The sequence below is a fragment of the Protopterus annectens genome, chromosome 9.part0 (genome assembly GCF_019279795.1).
Source record: "Protopterus annectens isolate FY-2018-M chromosome 9.part0, PAN1.0, whole genome shotgun sequence".
Classification (NCBI taxonomy): domain Eukaryota; kingdom Metazoa; phylum Chordata; order Ceratodontiformes; family Protopteridae; genus Protopterus; species Protopterus annectens.
This window is the reverse complement of record NC_056743.1, coordinates 832,218,391-832,245,899: the sequence shown is the minus strand read 5'-3', so window position 1 is coordinate 832,245,899 and position 27,509 is coordinate 832,218,391. Positions and strand designations below refer to the sequence as shown.

The following is a 27,509-nucleotide window of genomic DNA, read 5'->3' as shown; positions in this document are numbered from 1 at the left end:
GCCTCTAAGGTAAATATTCTTAAAAAGCTGGGCACAGTAGCTTGAATCTCACATCTGATTGTCTGCATTCCCTAATTGCTGCAATAAATTTACACCTCTTCTGCCTGATGTATAGTGAGTAGTAATTTTCCACAAACACTGTACTGTCTCCAACTTCTGCTACACGTTTATGAGCATCAACTCTTTCTGCTGCCTGGATTGCATTTTTACTATTCAAGGTCTTGGCTGCTTTCTCATGGCGAGTTTTGTATCATACACATGACATACCCTTTCAATTAATAATACCTGCTGTGGAATACCAGTCCAGTTGCTTTTGTGCTTTCATAAAATTTATACTGTCTGTACCTACCAGTTTCTCTGGTACAACAGAAAATCTCAGGTTGTCCCTACATGTTCTGGCCTCTTAATTCTACCAGTTTTTGAAGTATTGGTTCTTGATCAGTATCGTACTTGACTAGCCTTTGCTTCATTTTGACCTCTGATTTTTGCAGTTTTATCAGCTCATCTGAATATCTGTATAAGGCTTCTTCCATTTTTTCCCACCTTTTCGTATTTGAGTTGATATACTCCTTCACTGTTTTATTTATTTTAATCAGCACATTTGACTTTTTCCTCCAGATTACTGGAAGTCATGTCTTAACATTAAAGCTGGAGCTTGAACTGCTTTTTGCTGAAGCATTGCAGGATTCTTCCCAGACCATGTTTTCTCCTCATCTTTTGTGGTTGGTTTTCTTTCAGGTTCTCTAAGTTTCTTCTTTGCTGACATCCACGCAATGCGTGTACTAGCCAGTAACTGAAATTTATCCAAAAGACAAATTCCCTAGCCCTGTTTCCTGAATTTTCGTTTTCACACTGGGAGAGCTGAAATTATGCTGTTGCTCAGTGTGCAGCCTCTTGGAAATCAAGTTTCTGTGCCTTGGGATTATACATTCAGTTTACTGCGTTGCCTTTTACTCTTTCAACTGTTCTGAGAATGTTCACAAAGTGTATAGCCCATGTCATAGATTTCTGCAGGCTCCAAGGTGTGTGGGTGTGTGTGTGTGTGTGTGTGTGTGTGTGTGTGTGTGTGTGTGTGTGTGTGTGTATATATATAATATATACATACGTACATACATACACTTATCTGGATGATTTTCTTATTCAAGCCACTTCCCTTCACAAAATTCTTCAAGACTTACAGTTCACTTTAGTCTGTTTCAAATCCTAGGTTTTATAAGTTCAAGCTTATTTCCCCATTCTCTGGTGCTCCTAGTTTTCCATCTCAACACATCCCTCAAATTAGCCTTTCTCCCATTACACAAGATTCATTTCTTAACAGATTACATTCTGTACTTGACAAACTTTTCTTTGACTTCAGCGGGAGAGATTGAGAGCTCTGGGATACATGGCATCCACCATACAGATTATTCCATTTTTCAGACAGTACATGAAGAAAATTCAGTGGTATCTAAAATCTATCTGGGTTCAACACTGTCATTTGTCATTCCCGATTCCTGTTTTGGCCTCTGTGATGAAAGAACTACATTGGTAGATCTTTCAGAACAGGAAAATCCCAAGTGTTCCCATAACCATTCCTCCTCATTTGCAGAATATCTTCACATATACATCAAACAGGGCCTGGTTTCAAGGTACAGGGACTTTGAACAAAAGAGAGAGAAGAGAGCATGTAAACATAAAAATGTTGATCCTTGGTGTTGTCTCTTCACCACCTATGGTCCCCAGCAACACTTCAGGTTCTAATGGACAATACGACTGCCATATGGTACATTAACGATCAAAGAAAAGGACACAAAAATCTTACCACTTGGGGAGACTATAGTAATGATGGTTTGACATTGCTATTCATCACAGTCTTTTTCTGCAGTCAGTATACATTCCGTCAGAACTGAATGGCTTGGTAGATTTCTTAGCAGATCAAAGGCAGAGCCTTATGAGCAGATGTTGAACAGATGGATCTTCCTACAAATTGTCTACTAGTTGGGAACCTCAGGGGTAGCTCTCTTTGCCCTCCAGTCTGAACCATCAACTCAAAATGTCCAGGATCCTCTAATAAGGAAGCTTGAACAACATACGCTTTCTCATTTCCATGGAAAGAGAAATTTATGTATGCTTTCCCCATTTCTTCTCATTCAAAAGATTCTCCTGAAGATTTAATACAATCCCACAATTATTCTGGTGACCCTCCCCTATGCTTTTGGCCCAGACCATATTGGTTCTCCCGTCTTTTCCACTTAGCCAAGGGCAGTCACCAAACATTACCCCACAGGATGAACTCACTCACTCCACATAAGGCTGTCTAATTTATCGAAACCTGAAGACCATTCGTGTCACAGTATGGATGATAAGCCTAATTCCTTTTAGACATCTTTATTCAGAGGCCATGCTACAGTTGGCAAATTAGACTACAAAACCTGCAACCAGAAAAACATATTTCAAATGGAAAATATTTTCTATTTGGTGCCAGAAACGATGACTGGATCCCTATCATCTAGCAGACACTCCAAGGCCATTTGAGTTATAGTCATGGCTTTATCCCTGTAATCATCAGACTGTCTTAATTCAGTAGTCTTATTGATAAAATAATAACTTATCTTTTGATATATAGACCATCATGCTTTCCAACTGTTGGCTAAAACAACTGTTTAGTTTTTGTCGACAGCTTGAGTTTTCTGTCCCACAGGTATTGATGCAAGTTTTACACCAAAACATTAAAGCTAGAGTTTTCTGTTTTTTTCTTATGCAGGAGAAACAGTTTAATATGCATAAGTAATAAAGCACTCCTCTCCTGTAGATATAATTTGCTGAATTTCAGCTCTAGTACTAAATGCAAGAGCATCACATGCTAATGTTGGAGTAGACTTTGGTTAAGGCTGTCCTTGGGTGAAATCAAGCCCCTAGATGAGGAGCACCATGGTGCCCCCCAGTGTCCCCATCCTTTAGTGCCTCCACCCCCGGGTTCCCCTCACCTCAGCCTCCAGATTACTTTTGTGTACATTGTCTCACATTTTGTCTTAGTCTTCAGCATTTTCCCTGCATCTTCTAAATACACTGTTACTGGGACAGACAGCAGCATAATAACTAATGGAGGGAGTAAGTGATTTAAACTGGGGGCTGCTAGGTACCCAGATGCCAAAGGTGGTGTAGACATTGAGGTGCACTTTAGAGGTTTTTTTTCAACCCTTGGTGCTAACATTGACTTGAACAGAAGTCATGAATAAGGAAGAAGATTAATTTGTACCTTTCAGCTTTGTTTTTTTCCTAAGAACTTTCAGTGCATCATAACTGGCCAAGAGTGGTACTGTAAGAACTGTGGAATAATTCATCAGATTAAGTCATGGGTGATGGAAGGCTGCTAGGTCCCAATAAGCCATGAAGTTATAGAAGCTTCTATGTACATTTTAGAGCTATTTTCTAACATTTTGATCTAATGACTGCCTGAGCAAAAGACATGAGCAATGAAGAGATCAGTCTCTATTTTTCCTTCTTTTGATGAAAAAATAAGCTAACAAAGTAGCAAGTTTTGGGTAGTTGCTAGGGTTGTATTGAAGGCTGCCATTGAGTAGCCTAGCCAAATTCCCATTTACCCCTAAGCAATGTCTGGTGAAGTGATTTGTTCAAAGTCTTATAACAGGTAAATGAGGGCTGTTTGATTCAAACCTTTTACAGGTCTATATTATATAGTCAAAGCTTCAAAATTTTGAACCTCGTGTTCAACAACATATGAGCGAAACGTGCAACCTCGAATATATAATAAAAAAGTAAAAAAAAAACATACCTTAATGCTCTGAGCAGGGGGGCAAGCCCCCCTGCTCCCCCACACCTCCCTACTTAAATATACCAACTCCGAGACTGCACTTCAGTGCAGAAAATGGAAATTCTCCTATTCTGCGTGTATGGAGCTGTTACCTTTCACCTTCAAACTTTTCAAAGTTTGATCATATGGTGTCAACTATATGACATTCGAACTTTGAAACATTCGGCAATTTAATAGGGACCCCTTTTTACTGCATAGCCCTGACCCTCTGTGCCAACTGCCAGAAACATCTCTGGTCACAATAAATTGAGAAGAGAAATGCTTGTAAGTATACAGAAATCATGTCTGTGAAGAATGTCTAACTCCTTGCCCCCCCAAAAAAAAGACTGGAATGAATGCAGAAATGGCCACAATCCTATTTCAGGTTACTGCTGTCAGACATATATACACCATGTCTCCTCAGACCTACCCCCTAAAACAACTACCTACTGTGTAGCCCTTTCATACCAAAATGGGATGTAACTAAAAGAAAAAATAGCACATAGTAACATATTTCAAGCTGCTGGTGTTTTTCTCAGACATGTATAACAACCTTAACCCCATCCCCCAAAATAATCACCTGTGTATGTGACTAATGCATAACCAGGATCCCATTTCAGTGTGGGTCCCTTTGGTCCTTTCTTACTTTTTTTTTTTTTTTTAATTTCTTTGTCTTTTGGGTTTCTAATACCGTGACTGGAATGGGCCCCATTCCTATGTCAAAGTATGATTAAAGTTAATGAAATTAGTATTGTTTCACACTCTGATGTCAGCCAGTAGTGCTCTTTGCAGCATCTGCAATGTGCCCAGTAGTGACTCCTCCTGCAGTTTTTATGGAGTTGCATGGACTGGTAGTATATCTAAATATAATTGCACACTCTTTTTTTATAAGACTCGTTACTCCTACTACTGTTGGAACTCTTTGGGTATATTTCTTCCACACTGCTGTCGTTTCTGCCTGTAAATCCTGATATTTTATGACTTTGTGTCTCTCAGTATGGAAGACACTGTAGTCACCAGATGTGGCGATTTCAATGATCAATGCTACTTTTGTCTTCTTTTCTTGAACCACTATATCCAGTTTTCTAGCATCTATCTTTTGAACTGTTGGTAACGGATGATCCCATGTAATGTAGACTTCTTCATTTTCTGTGATGCTTTGTGGCTCATGTTTCCAATATTTTTCAGCCACATTCAGTACCATAATGTTTACACGGTCTCCATTGCAACAGTCTTGCCACATTATTATGCTTTTCAGTATACAGTCCTTCTGCCTTTAGTATGTCACAACAAGGTGTGCAACTGTTTCCAATTTGGTTGCACAAAACCTACATTTGTCTTTCTCTCCAACATGTTCAATGGACGTTGCAAACCAACGTGTACGCAGCCCATTATCTTGGGCCACCAATATTAACTTTTCATCTCTTGGTTTGAATTCACCTCTCCTAAACCTCTCCTGCGTTCGTTCCTGATCAACATCAGTTTCTTCCAGAAGTGTTGTATACTTACAACTCTGTTTATACTTTTTCCACATTTCTTGCATTCTCATCTGGTCCTTCACCGTATATTTTTTATTTTGTTTTTTGGCACATTCACAGTTGCTGCCTGATTTTTATCCACTTCTGGTTGGATTTCCATTCCTGCTTAACGCCGATATGCTTCTGCTAGATTAAGCAGAGAAGTCATCTTAGATGTATTATCCTTATGTTTCAAAACATTCACTATGTTTAGGTCTTGTGAGGTCAGCAGATATGTGTGGAATCCCACAGTTTCAGATTTATACATGTAATCAATGTCAAGGAGGCCCATCCCTCCTTTGGAACGGGCAATATATAATCTTGGTATGTACTGATTTTTATAAGTCATTTGGTGAGCATGAAGCATCCTTCTTGTTTCTTATCTAATCTATCCAACACGTTTTGGGGCCAGTCAATCACTCCAAAACTGTAAGTTAGGACAGGAAGAGCAAATTGGTTTATGGCTTAGAATTTGTTCCTAGATGTCAGTACTGGTTTCAGGATTAATTTAAGTCTTCCGAAGTATTCCTTACTAAGTTTTATTCTCATTTGTTCATGTTTTATTGCTGATCCTTTATCAGTTCCTAAATATTTATACGCTTCTCAAGTTCTTTTATATTACATTCATGTCCGAAACTGATGGTGTTGCAGTTTTCCTGCTTTAAAGGTTGCTTTTGCACATTGATCAAGACCAAATGACATTCTTTTATCATCTTAAAAAGTTTTGACCACTTGGAGTTGTGCTTTCAGTTCCTCATCTGATGAGCTATACAGTTTTAAATCATCAACAAAGAGAAGATGGGAAGTCATTGCACTTTGTTGTTTTCTAGGAGCCAAATTATAGCTATGGTCTAAGCTGTTAAGTGGACAGCTTAATGGGTTAAGGGCAAGGTAGAATAGCAGCGGTGACAGAGTCACCCTGGAATATCTCCCTTTGAATTTTTATCCCTGGGATAATAATTTGTCCTTTACCATGGCTTAATTGCAAAGAGGTCTGCCACTGTTTCATGGTCACTGTAATGCAGTCAATCAATGTAGGGTGTATCTTATACATTTTAAGCACTCTCTTTTATCCATGAATGTGGGATACTGTCAGGTGCTTTTTTGGAGTCAATCCATGCCATACTTAGATTCTTCCCCTTTTTACAGTTGTCCACTATGACTTTATTTAACAACACATGATCCTTTGTCCCATATAACTTTCTTTTATTGCCCTTCTGTTTTACTGCCATAATTGAGTTTTCTTCTAAATGACTATAAACTCTGTCAGCATCAATTCCCATGTATAGTTTATAGGTCGTTGAAAGGCAAGTTATTGGCCTGTAATTTTTAAGGTAGCTTGCAGGTTCACTAAAGTAGCTGCATAGTTTTTCTTGTTAACCAGGTTGGTGTCTGTTCAGGGTGCACATATAAATAGTTCTTAGTCTTGGCTAAATATTTGTGCAAAGATATTAATCCTTTTGGCCAAAAGTTAGGTACTGCATCTGGGCCTGGGGTTTTCCAATTAGAGGCTTTTTTTAACTTTGTTTCAATCTCTCTGGCTGTCACTTCATCCCATTTTATATCCTGTACCTTTAAACCTCTTATTCTTTCTTTATCTTCTTCTCTCCGTTTAGCATCTTTATAAGTTTTTCCGCCTGTACTGAAATTTTTAGTTTATTTGCAATACTGCATAATAGATCCTGGTCTGTTCTAATACTGCACGTTGCTTTTTTCACATCTCTCTTTTAGTATTTTTGTTGATCTGTTCCTTCTTCTATAGTCTTCTAACTGTGACTCTTCTTGTCTTAACTGGTTTATAGTTTTCTCTATTCGATACTTCCATGATGGTATTCGATTTCCCTCTTCCTTCCTTTCCCTCACTACCCTGTGTTCTTGTGGTAGAACGTCATCAGTTATTAATTTAGCTGCACAGTAATATATCCTGTTTACTTCTGTTATATCGCATGGATCTCTATGAGCAGTCCTAATTACTCTGTTCATTTGTTTTATCAGACTTCTGACTTTTTGGGTTTTATTAACCTTCTGCAGTCTGTTTCTTTCGTTGATCTTGATATATCTATGTCTACTAAATCAAGCAACTCTTCACTCATTTTCTTCCAAACTGAGGGCACATCCCTTGTTTTCCTATTCCTGCGGGCATTCTATAAAAGGTTCTATAGCATCTTCCTATGGCATATTCTCTTCAATTGTATCCTGTTCCATCCGTTGCTCTGTCATATGGGAACTCACTGGCCTATCACTCCTCAACATCGACTGCATCAGTTTCCTGTTCCTTCCCTTGCTGTCTAGCTTCAAGTGAACGTTTATACTATTTTCCTGTGGAAGGCTGCAAATTATCTTCATATGGCACCTGACAAATTGCTTCCTGTTCCACTGGTTTCCCTTAATTTGGATATCCATTACTCCATCCTGTTGTGGTGCTTTCTGAATTAAATTTTCTACACTGAATCCTTCACTTTGCAGGTACCCCATAACCTCAGTTTTTATTATTTTTTTTAACTTCTCCATTACTAATTTCCTTTTCTACTTTTCCTCTTTGTCTTATTTTTTGTATTGTAAAGTTTTCCATGTCCGGATTCCTTTGCCTGTGTTTCTCTTCAAATATCTTTGGTGCTGCTCTTTTTGTATTGGTTAGTTTTGCTTTCTCCTTTGCATAAATATTACACCACTTTAAATCTATCTTTCTTTCTCATGTCCATATTTCTTCTTCAGATGTTTCCTTATCTTCCTGTTTCTCCCTCCTTTGGGGACTCGCTTCATCCTGCTGTGATATAACTTGTGTTTAGACCTTCTACACAAAATCGTTCAGGTCGAAGGTGCTCCATAACTTCAACTTCTATTTCTTTTTTTTTTTTTACTTCTACTTTACTAATCATCTTTTCTACATTCCGTCTTTGTGATACTGTTTTTTTTATTGTGAAATTTTCCATATCCGGATGCCTTTGCCAGAATTTCTTTTTGAATATCTTTGGGGCTGCCTTCTTTACAATGATTAATTTCGCTTTCTCCTTTGCATAAATATTGCACCATTTCAAATCTCTCTCTTTCCCATATCCATATTTCTTTTTTATACTTTTCAAATATCTCAAGGTTTTTGTTTATAATTTTGCACTTCCTCAGATGCTTCTTTTTCCAAACAGATCAAGGTTTCTTTATCTATATACCATTTTTCGCAATTCTGTTCTATTAATGAAGCTTTTGACAGTTTTTCATGTGGAACTATTTTTCTTTCCTCTAATTTCTCTCTTAATCATTTTGTATATATTGTGTCTGGAAATTTTGGGCTTTTTGCATAATAGTAACAATGCATAATTTCTTTCTTATCCTCAATAGTCCACATTATCTTTATGGCTCTTCTTTGACCTATCAGTTTTTGTGATTTTTGTGGACTACTGCTTCCTTCTACAGCAGGAGGGCCATCCTGCTGCTGGGCCTGGCCCAGACCTCCCAACCGTTCCGAATTACTCGGGTTTTACCGAGTTTTGGGGGTGCCAGCCCGGGGCGGGCAGTGGCACCCTCCTCGATTTTTTTTTTTTTTTTTTACATTATTTTTTAAATTTTCATCACTGCGCCGACGCCGCCTCCAGCTCCACCAGGCTACCCAGCCAGTCGGAATTGCTGGAGGCCTCACATCATCATTCTGGCTGCTGAAATAATATTGAAGCTGGATTAATGGCGGTCGGGGGCAGCAAGTCAGCATGCAACAGCAACGACGATCAAAGAAAGCTGAGCAGCAGTCGCCTGAAACAGCTTTTTAGGAATGCCAATGTATTATACCAACCTGGCCTGGCCACATTGTAGTAATGTTTCCATATTTTGAAGATTCTACAATGTCTTTTCCAGTCCTGGCACCAGTGTGCCTACCAGGATTGGGCACTTTTTTAACGTGGGTCTTGTCCACCCAGCTATCTTTTTTTAGTTTTTGACCTACTTCTGTCCATGATATATGCTATATAAATACAGTCTGTATATCAGTGTCGCCTTGATGAGATTTTGAGAAAACAGGGTCCACCTCGTGAAGGTACTCACCAAGACTTGAGGATGAATTCAGTTTTAGCACTACTACTCTGCTTTGCTTGCTGACCTTTCATCTCTCCATTCCTTGCTTACTTGTGTGAAGTGCTGCATGCTGGCTTAGCATTTCTTCTGTTAAGATTCACTTATTAACCATCTCTGCTTGTCTGCCCTTCAGCCCTCCTTTAGCTTCTCATTTACAGGTCAAACTATTTCTTAAAAGTGTCCTTCGTACCAGACTTCCAAGAAAATCTATTCCTTCTTTTTGGGACCTTAATTTTGTCCTTAAACTGGCTAAGGTTTTTTTTTTTATCCCGTATCTTCCTTCCAACATTGTACCTGGAACACTGTTTTATTGGTTGATGTTACTTTGGTCAAGAGAGTTTCTGAGCTTCAGTATCTGATGGCTGTTTCTCCGTTTTTGATTTTTCTTAGGGACAGTTTGAATCTGCACACTAATTCTTTGTTTATGCCAAGGTGGTCAGTGAGTTGTCAATCAGTTTGTACAGCTTCCTTCTTTTCCTTCTCCACAATCTGCTAGTCAGAAAGTTCTTCACAGCTTGGATCTTCATAGACAGCTCAGGTATTATTTAAACAAGAGTAAGGCTGTCTCTAAACCTGATCAGATTTTGTTTCCTTTCATACCAGGGCATTGGGTTTGGCTTTTCTAAGCAAACCATCTCCTCTTGGATGTCTAAGACCATTTCTTTTTGTTATTCCTTTCTTGGCAAACAACATTCTGCTTCAGTTGGGGCTTATTGTACTAGAGTAGTGTCCTCTTCTGGGACTTTCTTCAAAGGTTTGGATATTTGGTCCATCCTTAAAGCTACAACTTGGTCTTCTGTCCACACTTTCACTAAACATTGCAAGTTGGATGTCATTTTGATAACCGGCAAGTTTTGCCAGAGCTAATCTTCATGGATTTGTGCAGAGCTCCTCTCTGCCTTCTTCCTCCCCATCCTTTTCAGTAGCTTTGGTACTCTCCCAGAGGATATGAATACTGCAACAGTGATATGGATGGACATAGTACAGTTATGTAAAATGTCACCACAACAGTAGATGTCCTTTTTTCACTGTCGCAGTGTTCAGTCCCTCCCTCCTGCCCCTTTGTCTCTTGACTCTCTTTTCCCCTCTGGATGTGCATGTTCTACTGGGGTGTCTGTTGTTTTTCTGGGGCACCTTAATTTTGATTTTTTTTAGCATTTGTATGCCACCTTTATGCCCTACACTTGCATGGGGATTAATACATCTGCCACACAATGCTGGAATGATATGAAAGCTTTGGTATAAAGGCTAGATGTTGGGCTGTCTATGGCAGGACATCCCATAGATTATGAATACTGCAGCAGTGAAAAGAAGGGCATCAGCTGTCATGGCAAGATTTTACACAACTGTACTATCTATCCTGCAATGAATTATGAACTGCAGCTTGGCTACTCAGTCCTCCTCCCACAGTCTCTAGAAAACTTTGGGAATATTTCCATAGGAAATTAATACTGAAACAGTGATCAGGGAATGAAATAGTACAGTTGTTTAAGAATTTACCATAACAGTAGATTTCTGATTGGATAACCATTGCAATTGTAACAGCCACTCTCCTTTCTCCTGGCAGAGATGGACATTACATCCTTTCCCATCTCATAGTTATGACGTATTTCCTTTCTTCACCTTCTTTTTTGCCTTACTTCTTTGCTCATCTGGGACAAGAAATTCCTGAGGTTTTTCATGCCCTTGTCCCTTAAGTACCGCATTGCGTTCTCAGTCTTTGGACTTAAGATCTAATGTACGGCATGAAAGGAAGGTGCCCAGGCTATGATATGCTGGCCAAAAGTATGGGATCATTAGCAGGATATTTTCCCATAGGTAATTAATACTGCAACGATGATCCAATTGCACATCTGCTGCCTGTTACTCTTAAGTTATTATATGACTGTACTTTCCTGGGGTTGAATTCTATATTCTCTACTCTGTCAGCTGTGTTATTTAATAGGTTTAAATTGTCTGTCCTTTACTTTTCATTGTATACATATTTTAAACTCTGCTTAACTTACTGCTCCCAAATATTTACAAATCTCAACTCCTCCCTACTTACCAAATTAGAATCAACCTATCACAAAATAGCTAGATTTGCAGCTCAACAAACATAAATCTCACCACTGCATCTCCCTAAAATACCTGAACTGGCTTATACTACCTCAGTTGTTCCTACAATCTCAACTACAAATGATGCACTCCATTCTATATTAGCCTGGCTTTTGTCCTAGTTTCCCCCTCCATAATTCTTCGAAGTGCAACACAAGACCTATTAAATATCTACAAACCCAAGTCCAACACAGGATGCAACTTATACAGCTATCACCCCTCTACTCCACTGGAACAAACTCCCACTAGAAATTAGGAACCTGACTCATCCCAAACAACTTAAGTTAGCCACGAAAGACTACTATAAAAATCACTGGGCCTGCCATTGTACACACCCTCCCTGATCACTACCCACCTCTATAGTACTGTCTAACTCACTCTCAATATTTAGCTTGAATAACATACATCCTACACTGTTTTGTAACCATGTAATCTTTAGCTTTACTCTGCTCACTAAACAGCAACTAGCAAACTTTCTAATTACTTTCCTAAGCTTTTAATATACTCTGTTTACTGAACCTTATATCAGCAGATTTACTTAACTTTAACATATTATTTGCTATACTTTTATTGTTATGATCCTTTTGTTTATAGTATCATTGAAATTGCTACAAATTTTAAATTGTTATAAACTGTATACAACTTGAAACTGCTTAATACTACAAATTCTATGTAAATTGCTTTGTACATGTTTATCAAGCTTTTCTCCCCGGGCCTCCACTGAAAAAGGGCTTGTGCTCAGTTGGACACTCCCGGTCAACAAATGTAAAATAAATAAGTAATAAAATTTGTTTGAATTGCAGTATCACTTATTTGCTGTTGACATACAGCTCTGCCTCCCATTTCTTCAGGAGTCTGTCAGTCACTGGCAAACTTACAGAAAGATTTGGAATGCATTTAAGATTGCATTATTGACAATCAGTTAAACTTTATTTATCCCAGACAGTAATCTATGTTGTAAGTTTTGTCTCCCAGTGTCTACCTTTGTGGGGGGAGACTATAATGTATGTGTAAAATGTGTAACTTGATATTGTTATTAGTGACAGGCTTACATGGAAAAACAAGATTTCATCAGTCATTAGGTCCTCTTGCTACCATCTCAGGAGTATCGCCCTCATTAGACTTCTGCATATCTCGCTGCAGGGGTGCTTACCCTTGTTTCCTCCCTCTTGGACTGTTGCAATGCTCTGTACCTGGGGTTTCTAGATAATGAAGATGATGGCCTACTCCAAGCTTGGCTGATTACCAACATATGACACTGTTTCTGTGTGAGCTTCAGTGGTTTCTCATCAGGCAGTGTATCATCTGCAAAGTCTTTATCACTGTGTATCTGGCCTACATTGCCTGTGTTTTCCCTGTCTTCAAAATCTGCTGGTCTGGTATTATCTTTTTGATGTTTGTCCTTCCAGGGGCTGCTGGTTGTTCTGGGGGAATGGATGAACTATTCAGGCATTCATGTTTTCACTTATTGGGGACCACACCTCTACTACTTACTGTCTGAATGGCTAAAATAGTCCTCAACACTATCTGGCTTTAAACACTCTCTAAAGGCATACTTTTTGAGCTGGTACCAGATTAACAATAATTTTAAGATATCACTAAGTGCTTTTCTTATGTTTGTTTCATTAAATACATTTTATTGTTTTAGTCATTGTTGGTATCCGTGCTTTTATATACTCTCAAGACATGCAGGTAGGTGCGAGAGTGAATGGGCATGCCTTCGTTGAAGGTTGAGCGTCGGTCTGGCAACTCAGCACCGTAAAATCCACTGCCAATCATGAGCGGACCAGAGGTCCACTGTGGCAACCCCTAACCGGGAAAAGCCGAAAGTCTTTTTTATTTCATGTAATATAGCATTTTTTTGTAACCTTTCTGGTACTTATTGTTGTACAGTGCTTATCTATGAGCACATAGATAACCACGACGATAAACTTTTCTCTAGTTGTGTGACCATGGAGTTAGTGCATTTAAATAACAGAACATGCATTGGGTTGCACAAGGGCTTACTCCTCAGGACTGAGTTTTGATTTCTGATATTTGATTCATCCATCTGCAAGGTCAGAAAACTATGAGAAAAGGATTTTTTTTCTTTTGGGCTTTCAAAAATAACATTTTCTTTCCTCCAAAGTCATTAGACCTTGTAGTTAGTGTATGTAAATAGCCAAATTTTGAGGGCACAAGGTTTGCCCTTTTGCAAACCATTTCCATGTAACATTTTGTTCAGTATGCTTACTTGCTTGGTATGGTACGTCCTAGGTCCTGCTGGAGAAGTTGCCGCTTTGCCAAGAAGAGCAGTTTTGTGAAAATAAAAACACTACTTCAGTAGTGATAAGTCTATAAGAAATGGTTTCAGAAAAAAAACTTTATCAGTTGGTTTCTGAAATTAAATGTACAATTTTAAATGCAGCCTTGAGCAATATCCTGTATGGCAGTTTAATTTTTAGATGTTCATCATTTGATTACTCCTGCTGTTCTCTTAGCTATGTAGGTTATATTCTGCGTAGGGTATAACAGCCAGACAGCTTCCAGAGCTTAAGGTTACCTTCCCAATTTCCAAATCGTTAACAGCTTGAACAGAGCTAAAGAAAATGAAATGGTCTGGGTGCCACGCCATGTACAATTTTCCTGCTGACAGAGTGCTCCTCTCGCAGATGTTTGAGGATCAGTGGTTGGTTGCAGTTTCTCCATTGCTGAGCAGGAAAGTTCCCTTTGGGAAAAAAAATCTTCAACCTTAATTTTTTTTTTTTTTAATCGGGAACATAACTTTTTTTCTTTAAAGTTATTTTCAGATAGGAAAAAGTGTTTTATTGTACTGTCATGTGACTCTAACTTTTTAAAGTGAAGTGCAACTTTTTACTTTTGTGAAAAATAGTTGTTAAAACTATATTTTTCTGCTTAAAGCTTTTATAAAAAACCTTTTAGGTGCTGGGATAAGTGACTGTGGTGCTTTTCACACTGTTTTTTGCAGGAAATATATATATATTTTTTTATTACTTACCAATTTCACCTGGTATTGATGTCAGTCTCTCCCAGGCTTCAGGCTTTATTTTTGTCTTCAACATTTAACAACTTTCTAGTCTCTCAGTTCTTACTTCTTCCAGGCACAATAACATGAAAGTTTCCAGACAATCATTTCCCCCCTTCAGTAGGCTACAGATTTTCTCAGCTGCAAATGGGTGACTCTGCTGTGGCCATTTATCTTCTACCGTTGCTTTGTCTGATATAGTCCCTACAGCCACCGTGGACCATGGGTTACTTTTTTCCTCTACAGCTACTGGAGTGCCCTTGGCAGGCAAGAGAAAACTACTCTGCTTGGTTTCAGCAGAAAGTTCACGGAATTCCTCTTTGCTGATCTAGGATGCTTGCCTCCTGGGATGATATGTCTGGCAAGAGTCAGTCTGCTTCTTTGTAAATTCCCAAGAAGCAGCAGCAGAAGGTTAAACATTTGTATTCCACTATCTCTGTTAGTTTAGACAATGATTTATTTAGCTTTTCTTAAGGCATATGTAAGGCTGTTGGCCCTTCTAAATCTTGTGTTACTGGTAAGAGGAGAGGGAATGCTTCACTTTCTAAAGATTCCCAGTCTGTGAGCAGGAAAATTAATTTGAGTGGAACTTCTGCTTTCTGTCCTCATATGACTGATTTTGACTCTGAGTAAAGTGTTTCTTCTGGTACTGCCATAGAAAAAAAGGTATTTTTCTGAAACCTTATCTATGCCAATCCAGTTGTTTCAGTAGGAACATACTTGTTATCCAGCTGTCCTTGGAAAAAAAATATTATGATTAATTTCTTGAACCCATTCCTGTTCCTCATGTTCTTCCAGCATTGGGGGATGTTTTTATTACAACCAACAACTGCTAACAAAATAGATTGTGTAAAGTTCCTCAGTCATACACATTTTTATTTTCTAGTTCCCAGATCTGACCCTGCAGTGATTTATTTGGTAAATCCTGCTACAGCTAAACAGCTCATAGATGCTAATCCTCCCTTCTGAAAAGGATGGGAAATTCTTTGATAGATTTGGGGAAAAGTGTATTCATCTGCAACACTCTTAGAATTCTTAGATGACAAGCTTGTATATTAACGTTTATGCTTGCATCATTTGAGAATATTAGGAACATTATAGCCGCCTTTCCTCTTTTGAGGGGAAATATGCTATGAATACTCATCGCTTTTGTATCTTAAGTGACTAAACACTCCATGAAGTGTGCTTATGATTCAGCTGATGTCACTTACAGAGCAGCTGTTACTGGAACTGTAATTAGAAGGTTTGCTTGCTTAAATAAGTAAAATCTACTTGAGGGTAGTAAACCCTAAATTTAAAATTTTGCATTAGATAATAGGTTGCTTTTGGACTATCTGCTGCTGAGATCCTGAAAAAGTGTGATGAGAGAGGGAAAAATGGTTCATGGAGTTATTCAGGATTTTTTCAACTTTCCTGGTCTAAGTCTGTTTAAGTTTTTATCCCTGCCTCTAAACAGAGCAAATGTATGGCAAGCAGACAGTCAAAAAAACAATGGCAAGAGGTCTCCAGAAAGAATAGAGGAGCCCCCCTCCCCCAGAAACAAGAACCATCCAACAAGTCTGAATGACTAACTGTAGAATGCTCCCCACCCTTTCCACGCTGGCAAGCCTTTAAATCTTCCCCAAAATCTGGCTATTTCTCTCTTTGGCAGCAGATTATCTCAAATAAATGGGTTCTGAGAGCGATTCACCATGGGTGCAGATGACAGTGGGAATCTATCCCCCATTTTCAGAGGATTCCTCCTCGTGCACCAGGTCAAACTTTTTTTCCCCTCCATCCTTTCACTGACAGGGAAAAGTTTTTCTTCAGTAATGTTTCTGGTATCAAAGAAAGAACCTTCATGGGGAGCAGTCTTAGCTCTTTCCTTTCTAAATCAGTTTGTGAAAGCCCCAAGTTTCAAAATATTATCCCTTCACACCCTTTTAGCTGAGGTGGTGGTGCTGCGGTAGCGTTGTCGCCTCACAAGATATTCTCCTGTTCGATTCTCATCTAGAGCGTCTTCTGTGTGGAGGCATGCACGAATGGGTGTGCCTTCATTGAAGGTTGTGTGTCAGGGCTGGCAATTCGGCATGTAAAAATCAACTGCCAATCATTAGCGGACTGGAGTTCCACTGTGGCGACCCCTAACCCGGGATAAGCTGAAAGACACAACAACCCTTTTAGCTTTGATTCCCCTTTTAAGTTTCTTAGTAGCTAAGTTTAAAGGATGCGTATGGTCACATTCCTATAGCCTCAGATTTCTGTCTGGATTATACTTTCAGTTCTCTTCATTACCCTTTGAGTTATCCACTGCTCCAAGGATATTCACAAAGTGCATAGATGTAGGTTGCAAAGTATTCTTATTTAGATGACTCGCTTATCTTTGTAGAGTAAAGTGTCAGGAATCTCTCGCTTGGGTAAGAGATCTCCTTCAGAGTGGGGTTTCAAGAGAACACCCAAAAGTCTTGTTTGACTCCATCTCGCATGATTGATTTCCTGTGGTGTCTCCTACATACTTCAGTTCAAAGAGCTTTTCATCCAAGGAAAAAGTTGATTTAAATCTAGATCTGTTCTTGTTTTTCCAGTCAGTCCAAAACTTCATCAAGAGAATTTCTCAGGATACTAGGACATATAACACCTATTTTTCTCATGATTCCTCTAGCCAGACTCCACATTAGAAAGATTCAGTAACACTTTGTGGTCCCAACATTAATATCTACTTCATTCCAGATTTCTGTTTTGAAATTTGTAAAAATGGAATTTCTTTGGTGGCACCAGTTTTACCTGTATGCACGTCTCCCATTTTCTCTTCAGTCTTCAGCACAGTCTGTAACTGCAAATGCCTTGGACTTTTTATGGAGAGCAGCGTCCGTGGGAGTAAAAGGGTAGGGTCTTTGGAACAAAAATAACAGACCAAAACATATAAACGTAGAAGAGATGTTGACATTAATAAATGCTCTTTTGATCATCTATGGTTCCCTGGACCATTTCCATCATTTATGGTCTCCTGGACCAGTACAAGTTATTACAGTTAACACCACAGTGCCGTGGTATATAAGCAGATGGCACAAACCAGTTTTTGCTCTCTCTGAAGAATAGCTGTAATAGCCAGGGATGTAGTGTTTTAGCACAGTCCCACTCTACAGGTATCTGGGGGTCTGATGAAGGTGGGGAGATTGCTCTCTACCGAAAGCGCTTACTTTTTAATAAAGTCTTTGTCGTACTTGCATATTTGTGTTCCTGTCTACAGGCTGAGCTCGTTATCACCACTTTTTGTATTTTTACCACTCTACAGGTATCTTCCATTCTGTTAGAGGAAAAAGAAATGATTGCAGGCATGCTGAGCATGACAGACCCTCACAGATGGAAACTGAATCAGAGGTTGTCCAGGAATTGATCCATCTGTGAGGAGCACCTCAGATTTATTCACCTCCAATCACAGCAAACAGCTTAAAAATTCTGGTCCAAGTAACATTGGTGCTCCCTCTTCATAGGAGGTAGGCTAATGGCCCTAGAGTCTTTCAAGCCTAGCCAAGTTCTGCCATTATTTCCATGATCAGCACCTACTGCCTCTGCCCAAGAGGAACAGAGGTGGAACCCCTGTGGTGAAATTATGGTTACCCATCCAGTCCAGATTGCTTTTGAAGAGGGCCAATGAGGTGCTGTGTTTGACATGAAGTAGGAGTCTGTTTCAAAGGCGTGGTAACCTCTCTGAGACAAATGTGTCCCTCCAGCAGGTCCTATTAATGTCACATATCAGGTTAAGGTCTTTAGAGTGAGTAACCCATGCATGTACCATTTGACTTACTGAGATGCAGCATTTCCAGTAAAGCAGGGTCAGAGATTGCCTTGTATGCAAGGCAGAGATTGCCTCTGAGAAGTCTGTATGAAACAGAATAAAGTGACAGTGATTTCAAATGATCCACATAGGACAGATACTGATGACCTAGAATTTTCCATGTGAGGAACCTTCGTGGTCTGTCCAGTTGCTCCAGGTGCATGGAACTGTACACACCAAAAGGGGCATTGTACTCAGTTATTGGCCTGATTAGGGAAGAGTACAGGAAGGTTATAACTTTTCTTTTCTGGAGGCAATGCCCTTATTTATGAGATGAGCAATATAGAATGCCCTTCTTACCACTGTGGAGTCATGGTGGTCAAAGGTGAGGTCTCTGTCAATCTGACTGCCCAAGTCTCTCACCACTGCATGCATACTTAAGGTGTTGCTGTTGATGTGGTATTTATCCAGAACATCGCCCTTATCAAAAGGGATGATACATTTTTTTGCATTGAGTTTAAGGCCATGAGTTTGGCAAAAGTCATTTGTTTGTGTAAGACCCTGTTGTAGGATGTTGACATCAATGGGAGATTCTATGACTGCTCCCAGTTTGCAGTCATCAGCAAACTTTGTCAGCCACAGACCTTTAGATGTTATGTGATCCTATCTCGCCTACATTCTGTACTGATGGGCTCGGAGCCACTCGGCACGCTATGCTATAGAGCGAAGCCTCTTATTGGCTGAGCTATTCTCTATCCCAGGATGCACCACCACTAATCCCCCAGATCTCGTTTGCCGCTTACAAACTAGGACGTGGTCTCAAACTTGGCTGAGCTAAGTGCTGTTTTTTTCTAAAGTTTTCCTGTCAGGAAATTCTCTATTCCTACCCAAAACCTGTTTTAACAGCTATTGTTGTGTACGGCGTGTTTTTTTGGTATAATTTTGTGGTAAATTTGTGTGTTTGTTTAGGGAAAGGTTTCCCGTTTAAGTTAGAGGGGCCTTCCCCTATTCCTTAGCAAGTTTTCTCTTTTTTTAAGGAGGTCAAGTACCTGTTTAAGTTAGAGGGTTCTTGGCCCTCCTTTTTGGTGTTTGTGATATTTGTATTGTACTGGTTAATTTTTGATCTATCGTAAAAAAAAAAAAAAAAAAATATTGTTGTTTAAAATCTTTGTTTTCTGACTAGATAGTGTTTTTTTCCACTGTTATAGTGAGTGTTTTAGAGGCATTATGTCCAAAGAACATAGACCCTCAGGGTTCAAGAAGTGCACGAGGTGCAGTTATAAAATGTCTATAACCGATGATCACTCCTCGTGCGTATATTGTTTAGGCGCCAAGCACCTACAGGAGTCCTGCAGCGTGTGTTACGCCTTTTCCTCTAGGGTCCTCCAAGAGAGGAAGAATAAATTAATCTTGAAAGGGCTGATTAAACCCTCCTTCGAGGAGGCCTTATCTTCCTCATCCTCTCCAACTAAGAAAAAGAAAGCGTCTGCTCCGACTAGCCCGTCGGAACCGACTACTAAGAAATCCAGGCAGGCTTCTCCATCGGCTCCATGGACTTCGGAGCCGAGGGCGGAACGGTCTGCCTCGATGCCCCCAGTCTCGACTCCTCTGGTTTCGGAGCCGATGACTGGGGCTTCGAGAGGCGGGTCACCTTCATCGGCTCCACTGATTTTGGAGCCAATGAGGGTTGCCGGCTCAGACTCTTCCCTTTCAGCGCCGAAGCCCTCCTCGGCACCGAGGGAAATTGTTTTGGGATCTCCCTCGGCACCGATACTGGTTGAATCCATTCAGAGCCGGTCCCCCAGTCCTTTGGAGCCGATGGAGAAGTCAGTTCGGACCCGATCTGTTTCCTCTAGATCTTCCAAGATGTCTGATTCGGACATCGACAGGGTGCTCCTAAGACTGTTTCAGTCTCCTGTATTCCAGAAATTAGTTTCGGCTCCAGCCCATTCGGCTTCGGAGCCGATGGCCCACCCTGTAGTTCTGGTTCCTCCTCCAACAGCCTCGGCACCGTTGGAGCCGGTGCTGGTGGAGCCGATGGAGGTTTTCGGGTCGGCCCCGACCCTTACTCCAACCCGGCTCGAGTCGGCGTACACGGACCTCCTCTGTCGGCCCGGGGACGCCGGACTGATGTTTTCGGTTCCGAGCCTTCCTCTCGGTGCGTCGGCTGTGGGGGTACCGTCTACTGTTGTGGCCATGGGGGTTGGACCTTCCCATGATTCTGGTGGTCCGGCCTTCAGGGCCATGAGGAGTGCGTTAGCCAAATCTTCTTTGGCTACCTCCACGGTCTCACCAGCACCTTCCCTACATACGGAGACTGGGTCTTTGGTAGTCCCCCTGTCCTTAGACAGCGGAGCCCTGGGGCCTGAGGTCACCCCCACTGGGGGTTCACCCCCTCCTGGAGGTCCCTCTGAAGCTTCTTCAGTGGAACCCCCAAGGAAACGATCGTGCAAGAGGAAGCACGTCGACTCCCCCGATGAGTCTCTCACGTCAGACACTGATCTTGATGATGCGGAGGGGTCCCCTAAGTCGTCCTCAGATGATGTCTCCTTTGCAGACATCTTGGAAGCCCTCAAACAACAAGGCGGCTGGCATTCCAAACCCCCTTCTGCTGACGAGTCGGTGTTCCTTAAGGCCTTCGGGGCTCAGCCCTCCGCCTCCTGGGTGTCTCCGCCCTTCGACGAGCTCCTAGATTTGATCTGTCGAAGGGTGGGAACATCCAGACTCTGTGGAACCGGTGCCTGCTCGCCCAAATAAGTTCCTATCAGCACCCCAGAGAAGGAGTTTTTGACAAAGGTGTGGCTGTAGATGCCTTGGTGGTGGCATCTGCTACCCAACAAGATGTAGCAGAGGCTTCGACATCCGTCCATCCTCCTAATAAGGAGTCTAGGAGCATGGATCGATGAAGCGCACCCTCAGTTCAGCGGCCTTTACCTTAAGGTCCCTGAACTATTTAACGACTTCACCAGGTTTCAGAGGGATCTGATCAAGGAGCTTTCAGATACCCTCTTGGGTAACCTACCTGAGCAGCTGGCCCAGACGGTTGGCTCTCAGTTGGCTACGCTGTCATCGATATCAAACTCGTCCATGAGGCTCATTTCATATGCGGCCGAGGGGGCGAGTAGAGCGGCAGGTACGGGTATTGCTCTACGGAGGCAAGCCTGGCTCCGTCTGTGTCATTTTGCGGAAGCCTTTAAGTCTTCCTTTGCCGACGCTCCCTTTGATGGGTCCTCTTTGTTTGGACCCAAGGTAAAGGACACATTGACCCGCTGCGAGCAAGAAGGTAAGACTTTGACTGCCGTAGGGGCACGATTTTCCACTCCCTTTCGGCCTTATCCCAAGGCTAAAAGAGGAGGGAAAATGTGGTTCCGTAGATCCCAGAAGTCTTATCCCTCACAGCAGGATGATCCCCCTTCTAGAGGCAGAGGAGGAAATTTTTCTGGAAGACGCCGTGCCAGAGGCGGCAGAGGCCCCCGCAACACTGGAGACCGCGAGTCCTTTCGTGGCTCTTCAGCCTTCCACAATCCCTGAAGGATTGCCCGACTGTGCAGCTCCGGAGCCAGTCGGGGGTCGTTTTTCGAGGCACCTAAAAGCCTGGGAAGGTATCACTCAGGACCAATGGGTGCTTCGAATTATCGCCGGAGGTTACGCCATCCCCTTTTCTCACTCCCCACCTCCGTCCAAGAAAATCCCGGACCCGCCACCCAGTCAACGGGAAATTGCAGCCTTAGAAGTCTCAAAGCTGCTTCAAAAAGGAGTCATCCAACCGGTCCCCGCAGACCAGATCGGATTAGGGACTTACTCAAGATTCTTTTTGGTGCCAAAAAAGACCGGGGACTTGAGGCCCATTTTGGATCTCAGCATTCTAAATCGTTCAGTCAAAAAGTCCAAGTTCCGAATGGTCACCTTACAATCCATTCTCCCACTGCTGGAGAAAGGTGTTTGGATGTGCTCCATAGATCTCAAGGATGCCTATTACCACATCCTGGTAGATCAGGCGTCCAGGAGACATTTGCGCTTCAGCCTAGGAGACAGTCATTTTCAGTTCCGCGCGCTGCCCTTTGGTCTCACCACAGCCCCCAGGGTGTTCACCAAATGTTTGGCAGTCATGACTGCTCACCTGAGGAGTCTAGGATTCCAGGTGTTTCCGTATCTGGACGACTGGCTCCTAACTGCCACCTCCAGGCGTCTACTATTGCAGAACCTACAAGCCACAATATCACTAGGCACTTCCCTTGGAATCCCCTTCAATTGGCCAAAGTCTGTGTTGCTGCCATCTCAACGCATAAGATTCATCGGAGTAGAGATAGACTCAAACCGAATGCGGGTCTATCTTCCTACAGAAAGGATACAAACCATACAGGCTCAAGTCCGAGCCTTGCTTCTCAGATCCAAAGCTCCAGCCAGGATGGTCCTGCAGCTATTGGGATCTATGTCGGCCACTGTTCTTCTAGTCCCCCTAGCAAGGTTGCATATGAGAATTCTCCAGTGGCTTCTTTCGACACAGTGGTCCTTTCAGGATCTCCCTCTCAGTCACCTCATATGGATCACGGAAACCTGCAAATGAGACCTTCGCTGGTGGCTGGTGCTCTCCAATCTGGATCAGGGTCGACCCTTTGTTCCACCTCCTCCTATGGCCACTTTGACTACGGACGCCTCCCAGATGGGGTGGGGGGGGGCATTCCCTGGGCAGGTCAGTCCAAGGCAAATGGCATTCAGAAGAGAGTCTTCTTCATATCAACAGTTTGGAAATGAGGGCGGTGCTTCTATCGCTACAAGCCCTCCACTATTACCTCCCTCAGGGCGTAATTGCCGTTCACTCCGACAACATGTCAGTGGTCTGGTATCTGAACAAGCAGGGAGGGACCAGATCCTACCCTCTTTGCAGAGAGGCCATGAGAGTCTGGGAATGGGCAGTGGCGACCAGACGTTTTCTGATAGCAACTCATATCCCTGGCAAATCCAACGTGATAGCCGACAGACTGAGCAGAACTATCCTCTCTCCTCACGAGTGGTCTCTGAACAATGCAGTGACAACTCAGATCTTCAGCAAATGGGGAATTCCTTGTTGCGACCTCTTCGCAACCCCGCTGAACGCGAAGTGCAGAAAGTTCTTCTCCCTCACTCCAGCTCCGGGGGAGAGTCCTATGGACGCACTAGCCCATCCTTGGCCCACCGGCTTGCTATACGCCTTCCCCCCAGTTCCCCTCCTTCCCAGAGTGATCCAAAAGGCGTCTCACTTGGGGAGCAAAATGATCTTAGTTGCTCCTTACTGGCCTCGTCAGGTATGGTTCCCCTATCTTCGGAAATATGCACTGGACGGTCCATGGTTACTGGATCAGATCCCAGACCTATTAATTCATCAGTCGGGACTACTCCACCAGTCCCTTCACACTTTGAAATTAACAGCTTGGCTCCTCCTCTTCCGACTATAGTCAGGAATCATACCTTAGACCCGGAAGTCATACATATCTTATCTTCGGCCCACAAGTCTGCCACTAAGAAATTGTATACTAGCAAATGGAAGAGATTTTCTATTTGGGCTCAACTCCGGGGTCTGGATCCCATCACTATTCCTGTATCAGAAGTCCTAAAATTTCTAACTTCCCTATTCAGTCAAGGTTCTTCAGTCTCTACCATCAAGGTCCAATTGGCAGCTATTTCCAATTTTCATGAATCTATAAACCCACCTTTAATGAGCAACAGATTGTGTAAAACCTTCATGAAAGGTGCTGCGCTTTTACGACCTCCGATTTCTCATCCTGCTCCTCCGTGGGATCTCGATGTGGTGTTACGTGCCTTAACCTCCTCCCCCTTCGAACCGGCAGCAACATGTGATCTGAAATTTCTATCTTGGAAAACTGCTTTTCTGGTCGTGATTACTTCTGCCAGAAGGGTTTCAGAGCTTCAAGCTCTATCTGTAAAACCACCGTACCTGGTTTTTCACAAAGATAGCGTATCCCTCAGGCCTAATCCATCCTTTGTCCCTAAAGTTTGTTCCAGTTTTTGCCTGCAACAGTCATTAGAACTTCCAGTTTTCTTTCCAAAGTACTCAAACAAAGCAGAATACATATTCCACACATTGGATGTCCACAGGTAATTGCGTTTTTATTTAGACAGGACCAAACAAACAAGGAAAACAGATCAATCGTTTGTGTCCTTTTCGGATAATAAATTGGGCAAAGCCGTCACAAAGGTCACTATTGCCAAATGGATCAGGGACTGTATTAGTCAAGCTTATTCCTCTTCTAATAAAGAGCTTACGACCTCTGTCAAAGCTCACTCTACAAGAGCTATGGCTACTTCAATAGCATTCCATTCTAAGCTTGCCATTAGTGACATTTGTGCTGCGGCTACGTGGTCTTCCCCGCACACTTTCATTTCCCACTACAAATTGGATGTGGCATCCCGGGGGCGAGCTTCATTTGGTTCCACAGTGCTCAGGAGTGTTTTCCAGTGAGCCACCCAGGATTTAGGTGCTAGGGATGCTGTCCCATCAGTACAGAATGTAGGCGAGATAGGATCACATAACATCTTTTAGTTATGTACTCACCATAACTTTAGATGTTTGGGATCCATCTCGCCTTCATTCCCAATAACCCACCCTCCTTCCCCCTGCCTTGGAGATCAGAAGAGATCGGATGGTCCGAATTCTATTGTTTCATCTTGAAACATCTGGCAATGTTATATAAACAACTTATGTGTGTGTGCATGAATGTGGACAAACAAGATCTGGGGGATTAGTGGTGGTGCATCCTGGGATAGAGAATAGCTCAGCCAATAAGAGGCTTCGCTCTATAGCATAGCGTGCCGAGTTGGAGCCGAGGATCGGCTCCGAGCCCATCAGTACAGAATGTAGGCGAGATGGATCCCAAACATCTAAAGTTATGGTGAGTACATAACTAAAAGTTTTTGCTTATACTTTTGAGAAATAGATGCCAAACAGTAGAGGTTAAAGGGCAGTTCCTCACAGACTGGACATACTTACACAAGACAGGAGTTGTTTGATACCCCTTAGCTGGAAACAGCTTCATCTTGCTGTCAGGATGATAGAGTTTTAATACCTTTTAGGCATTTGGTTTTTGAGAACATTTAGCAAGTATTAATGGAGGCAAAGAAACCTGCTACTAGGAAATTATATGTTACTAAATGGAAAAAGAATTCTAGTTGAGGCCAAGACAAGAACAAGGACCCATTTAAGTCTTATATTTCTCTAGTTCTATAATATGTATGCGAGTTACTATCCTCTGGCCTTTCTCATTCCTCTGTCAAGGTTCATTTGTCAGCCATATTAGCATGTCTGTCCATGGATCCCCCTTTCAATGCATTCCCATGTTAAATTGTTTTTAAAAATGGTGTTGCATATTAGGCCTCAAAAATGGGTGTCTCTTACTTGGGATCGCAACTTTGTCTTGTAAAAATTAACTGTAGCTCCATTTGAACCAGTCTTCCGGGCTAAGGTTCATAACATGGAAAACAGTTTTACTGGTTGCTGGCTCTCTTGGTGGGTCAGCTCTATTTCATTTTCCACAAAGGTAAGGTTTACTTTAGAACTAATCCTCCTTTTATGGTTAAAGTGGTATCCAAGTTTACTTTGAGCCAAGCCATCCATCTCCCCGGCTACTTTCCAGAACCGAAAAAACAAAAGGATTCTTCATAATGTAGATGTCCACAGACAACTCAGTATTATATTCACAGAACGAAAACCTTTAGAAACTCTAGTTAGTTGTACAGTTCTTATGAGGGTAAGAAAAAGGAAGTTACGTAATGTTTCCTTTTGTTATACTCACTAATACCCACTGCAACAGGCATACTCTACCGGGGTCTTGGCTTTATCAATGGCTTTTTGGAAAGTGGTGGATACAAGAAGTAATCTAGAAGAAACAACTTGATCCTCTGTGAGTATCTTTACAAAGCACTACAAGCTAGATTCCTTTTCCAGGTTTAGAGCAGGCGTTACTAGGACCATGGTTCATAGGTTGATACTAGGCTATCGGCCCTAGGGCCTATACAAGCCTAGCCATAACAATTCCCTGGATATTTTTTCCCACAATATTTACTTCCCTGGACCCCTGTCTAGCAGGGCAACCAACGTGATCCCCGGGGGTGAATTTCCTATCTCCCATCTGAGACTCCTGGACCCTCATGTTTCCACCTCCCAGTCAGTATACATTATGGTAGTCTACCCATACAGCAAAGGCTACTGCAGCAGTGATCAAATGATAAACATAGCGCAGTTGTCTAAGTAATTTACTGTCGCAGTAGATGGTCAAATGATCACTGTTGCAGTACCAAACCCTTCCCTCCATCAGCTTTATTTTGTGAATGTTTTTGTTGCTGGAGTGAGGACTTGGAATTTTACTTAACCTAGCATTGACTTCGTTCTGGGCTGTAGCCTCCTCCTCTCAGTTGGCAAGAAGCCTCTGAAGGGCTTGATTTTCTTCAGTTCTGCTTAAGCTGCCAACAGTTTGGGGGCATGCCCTTAAGCTTTTGAAGCTTGCTAGCTTTTGTGTCCTATGCAGGGGTAAAACCCATACAGTCTTCTGCAACAGTGGTAATTTGAACAACTGCTGTTATGGTAAATTTTCCATATACAGCTGTATTTTCTTTTGCTATTTTCCTGTTTTGGGTTTTTACTTTAAATCCACATTGAAATGTTAAAACATGTTTGCATTATGCTGTTCATCTTTACTTCCTGTTATTGTTCGGTGAACTGTGCTTTTAGCATGATAGATAATCATTTGCCGGCAGACTGGAATGTTGTGTGAATAGCAAGTTTAGCAGAGTTGTTACAGCATAACATTATCTCTGTTACTATTTCCCCTGATAGCAGCCCTAACAGGTCTAATGGACATAAGACAATAAGAACATATTCACATGAACTGTCCCTGATATTCAGCAGTTATAGAAAGCATAGAGACATCGTAACTTCCATATAATGATGCAACACTGTTTCATTAAGCTTTTGTTTAGCATTCTCAAAGCCATATAAGTTAATATAAGGATAATGCTTTAGTGCTAATGCAGGTAAAGATTTAACAGTGGTGAGCACAATTATCTCTGTTTTATTTTATCTTCCAGCTTGATGATGCCTGGTATTATGGCAAGAATAAGGAATTCAGAGGAAAATTTCAAAAGGAATATGCTGAAGTAATAAAAGATCACAAAACAGGTACAATAATAGTATATGATTCAGAATAAACAAGCCAAAACTGTTACATTTTAGATGTGCTTTATCAGTTGTCAATAAGTATTCCT

The 27,509-nt window shown here is 41.7% G+C and overlaps 1 protein-coding gene across 3 annotated transcripts in view; it reads left to right on the top strand.

Annotated features, from left to right (window-relative positions):
- LOC122811577 (butyrophilin-like protein 9) overlaps positions 1 to 27,509 on the top strand; it is a 1,542,349-nt gene that overhangs the window by 963,872 nt on the left and 550,968 nt on the right. For all 3 annotated transcript variants that reach the window (XM_044083503.1, XM_044083504.1, XM_044083505.1), the window contains one exon: positions 27,333 to 27,423. In XM_044083503.1, the coding sequence (XP_043939438.1) occupies positions 27,333 to 27,423 (91 nt within the window). The remainder of the gene's footprint in view (positions 1 to 27,332; positions 27,424 to 27,509) is intronic.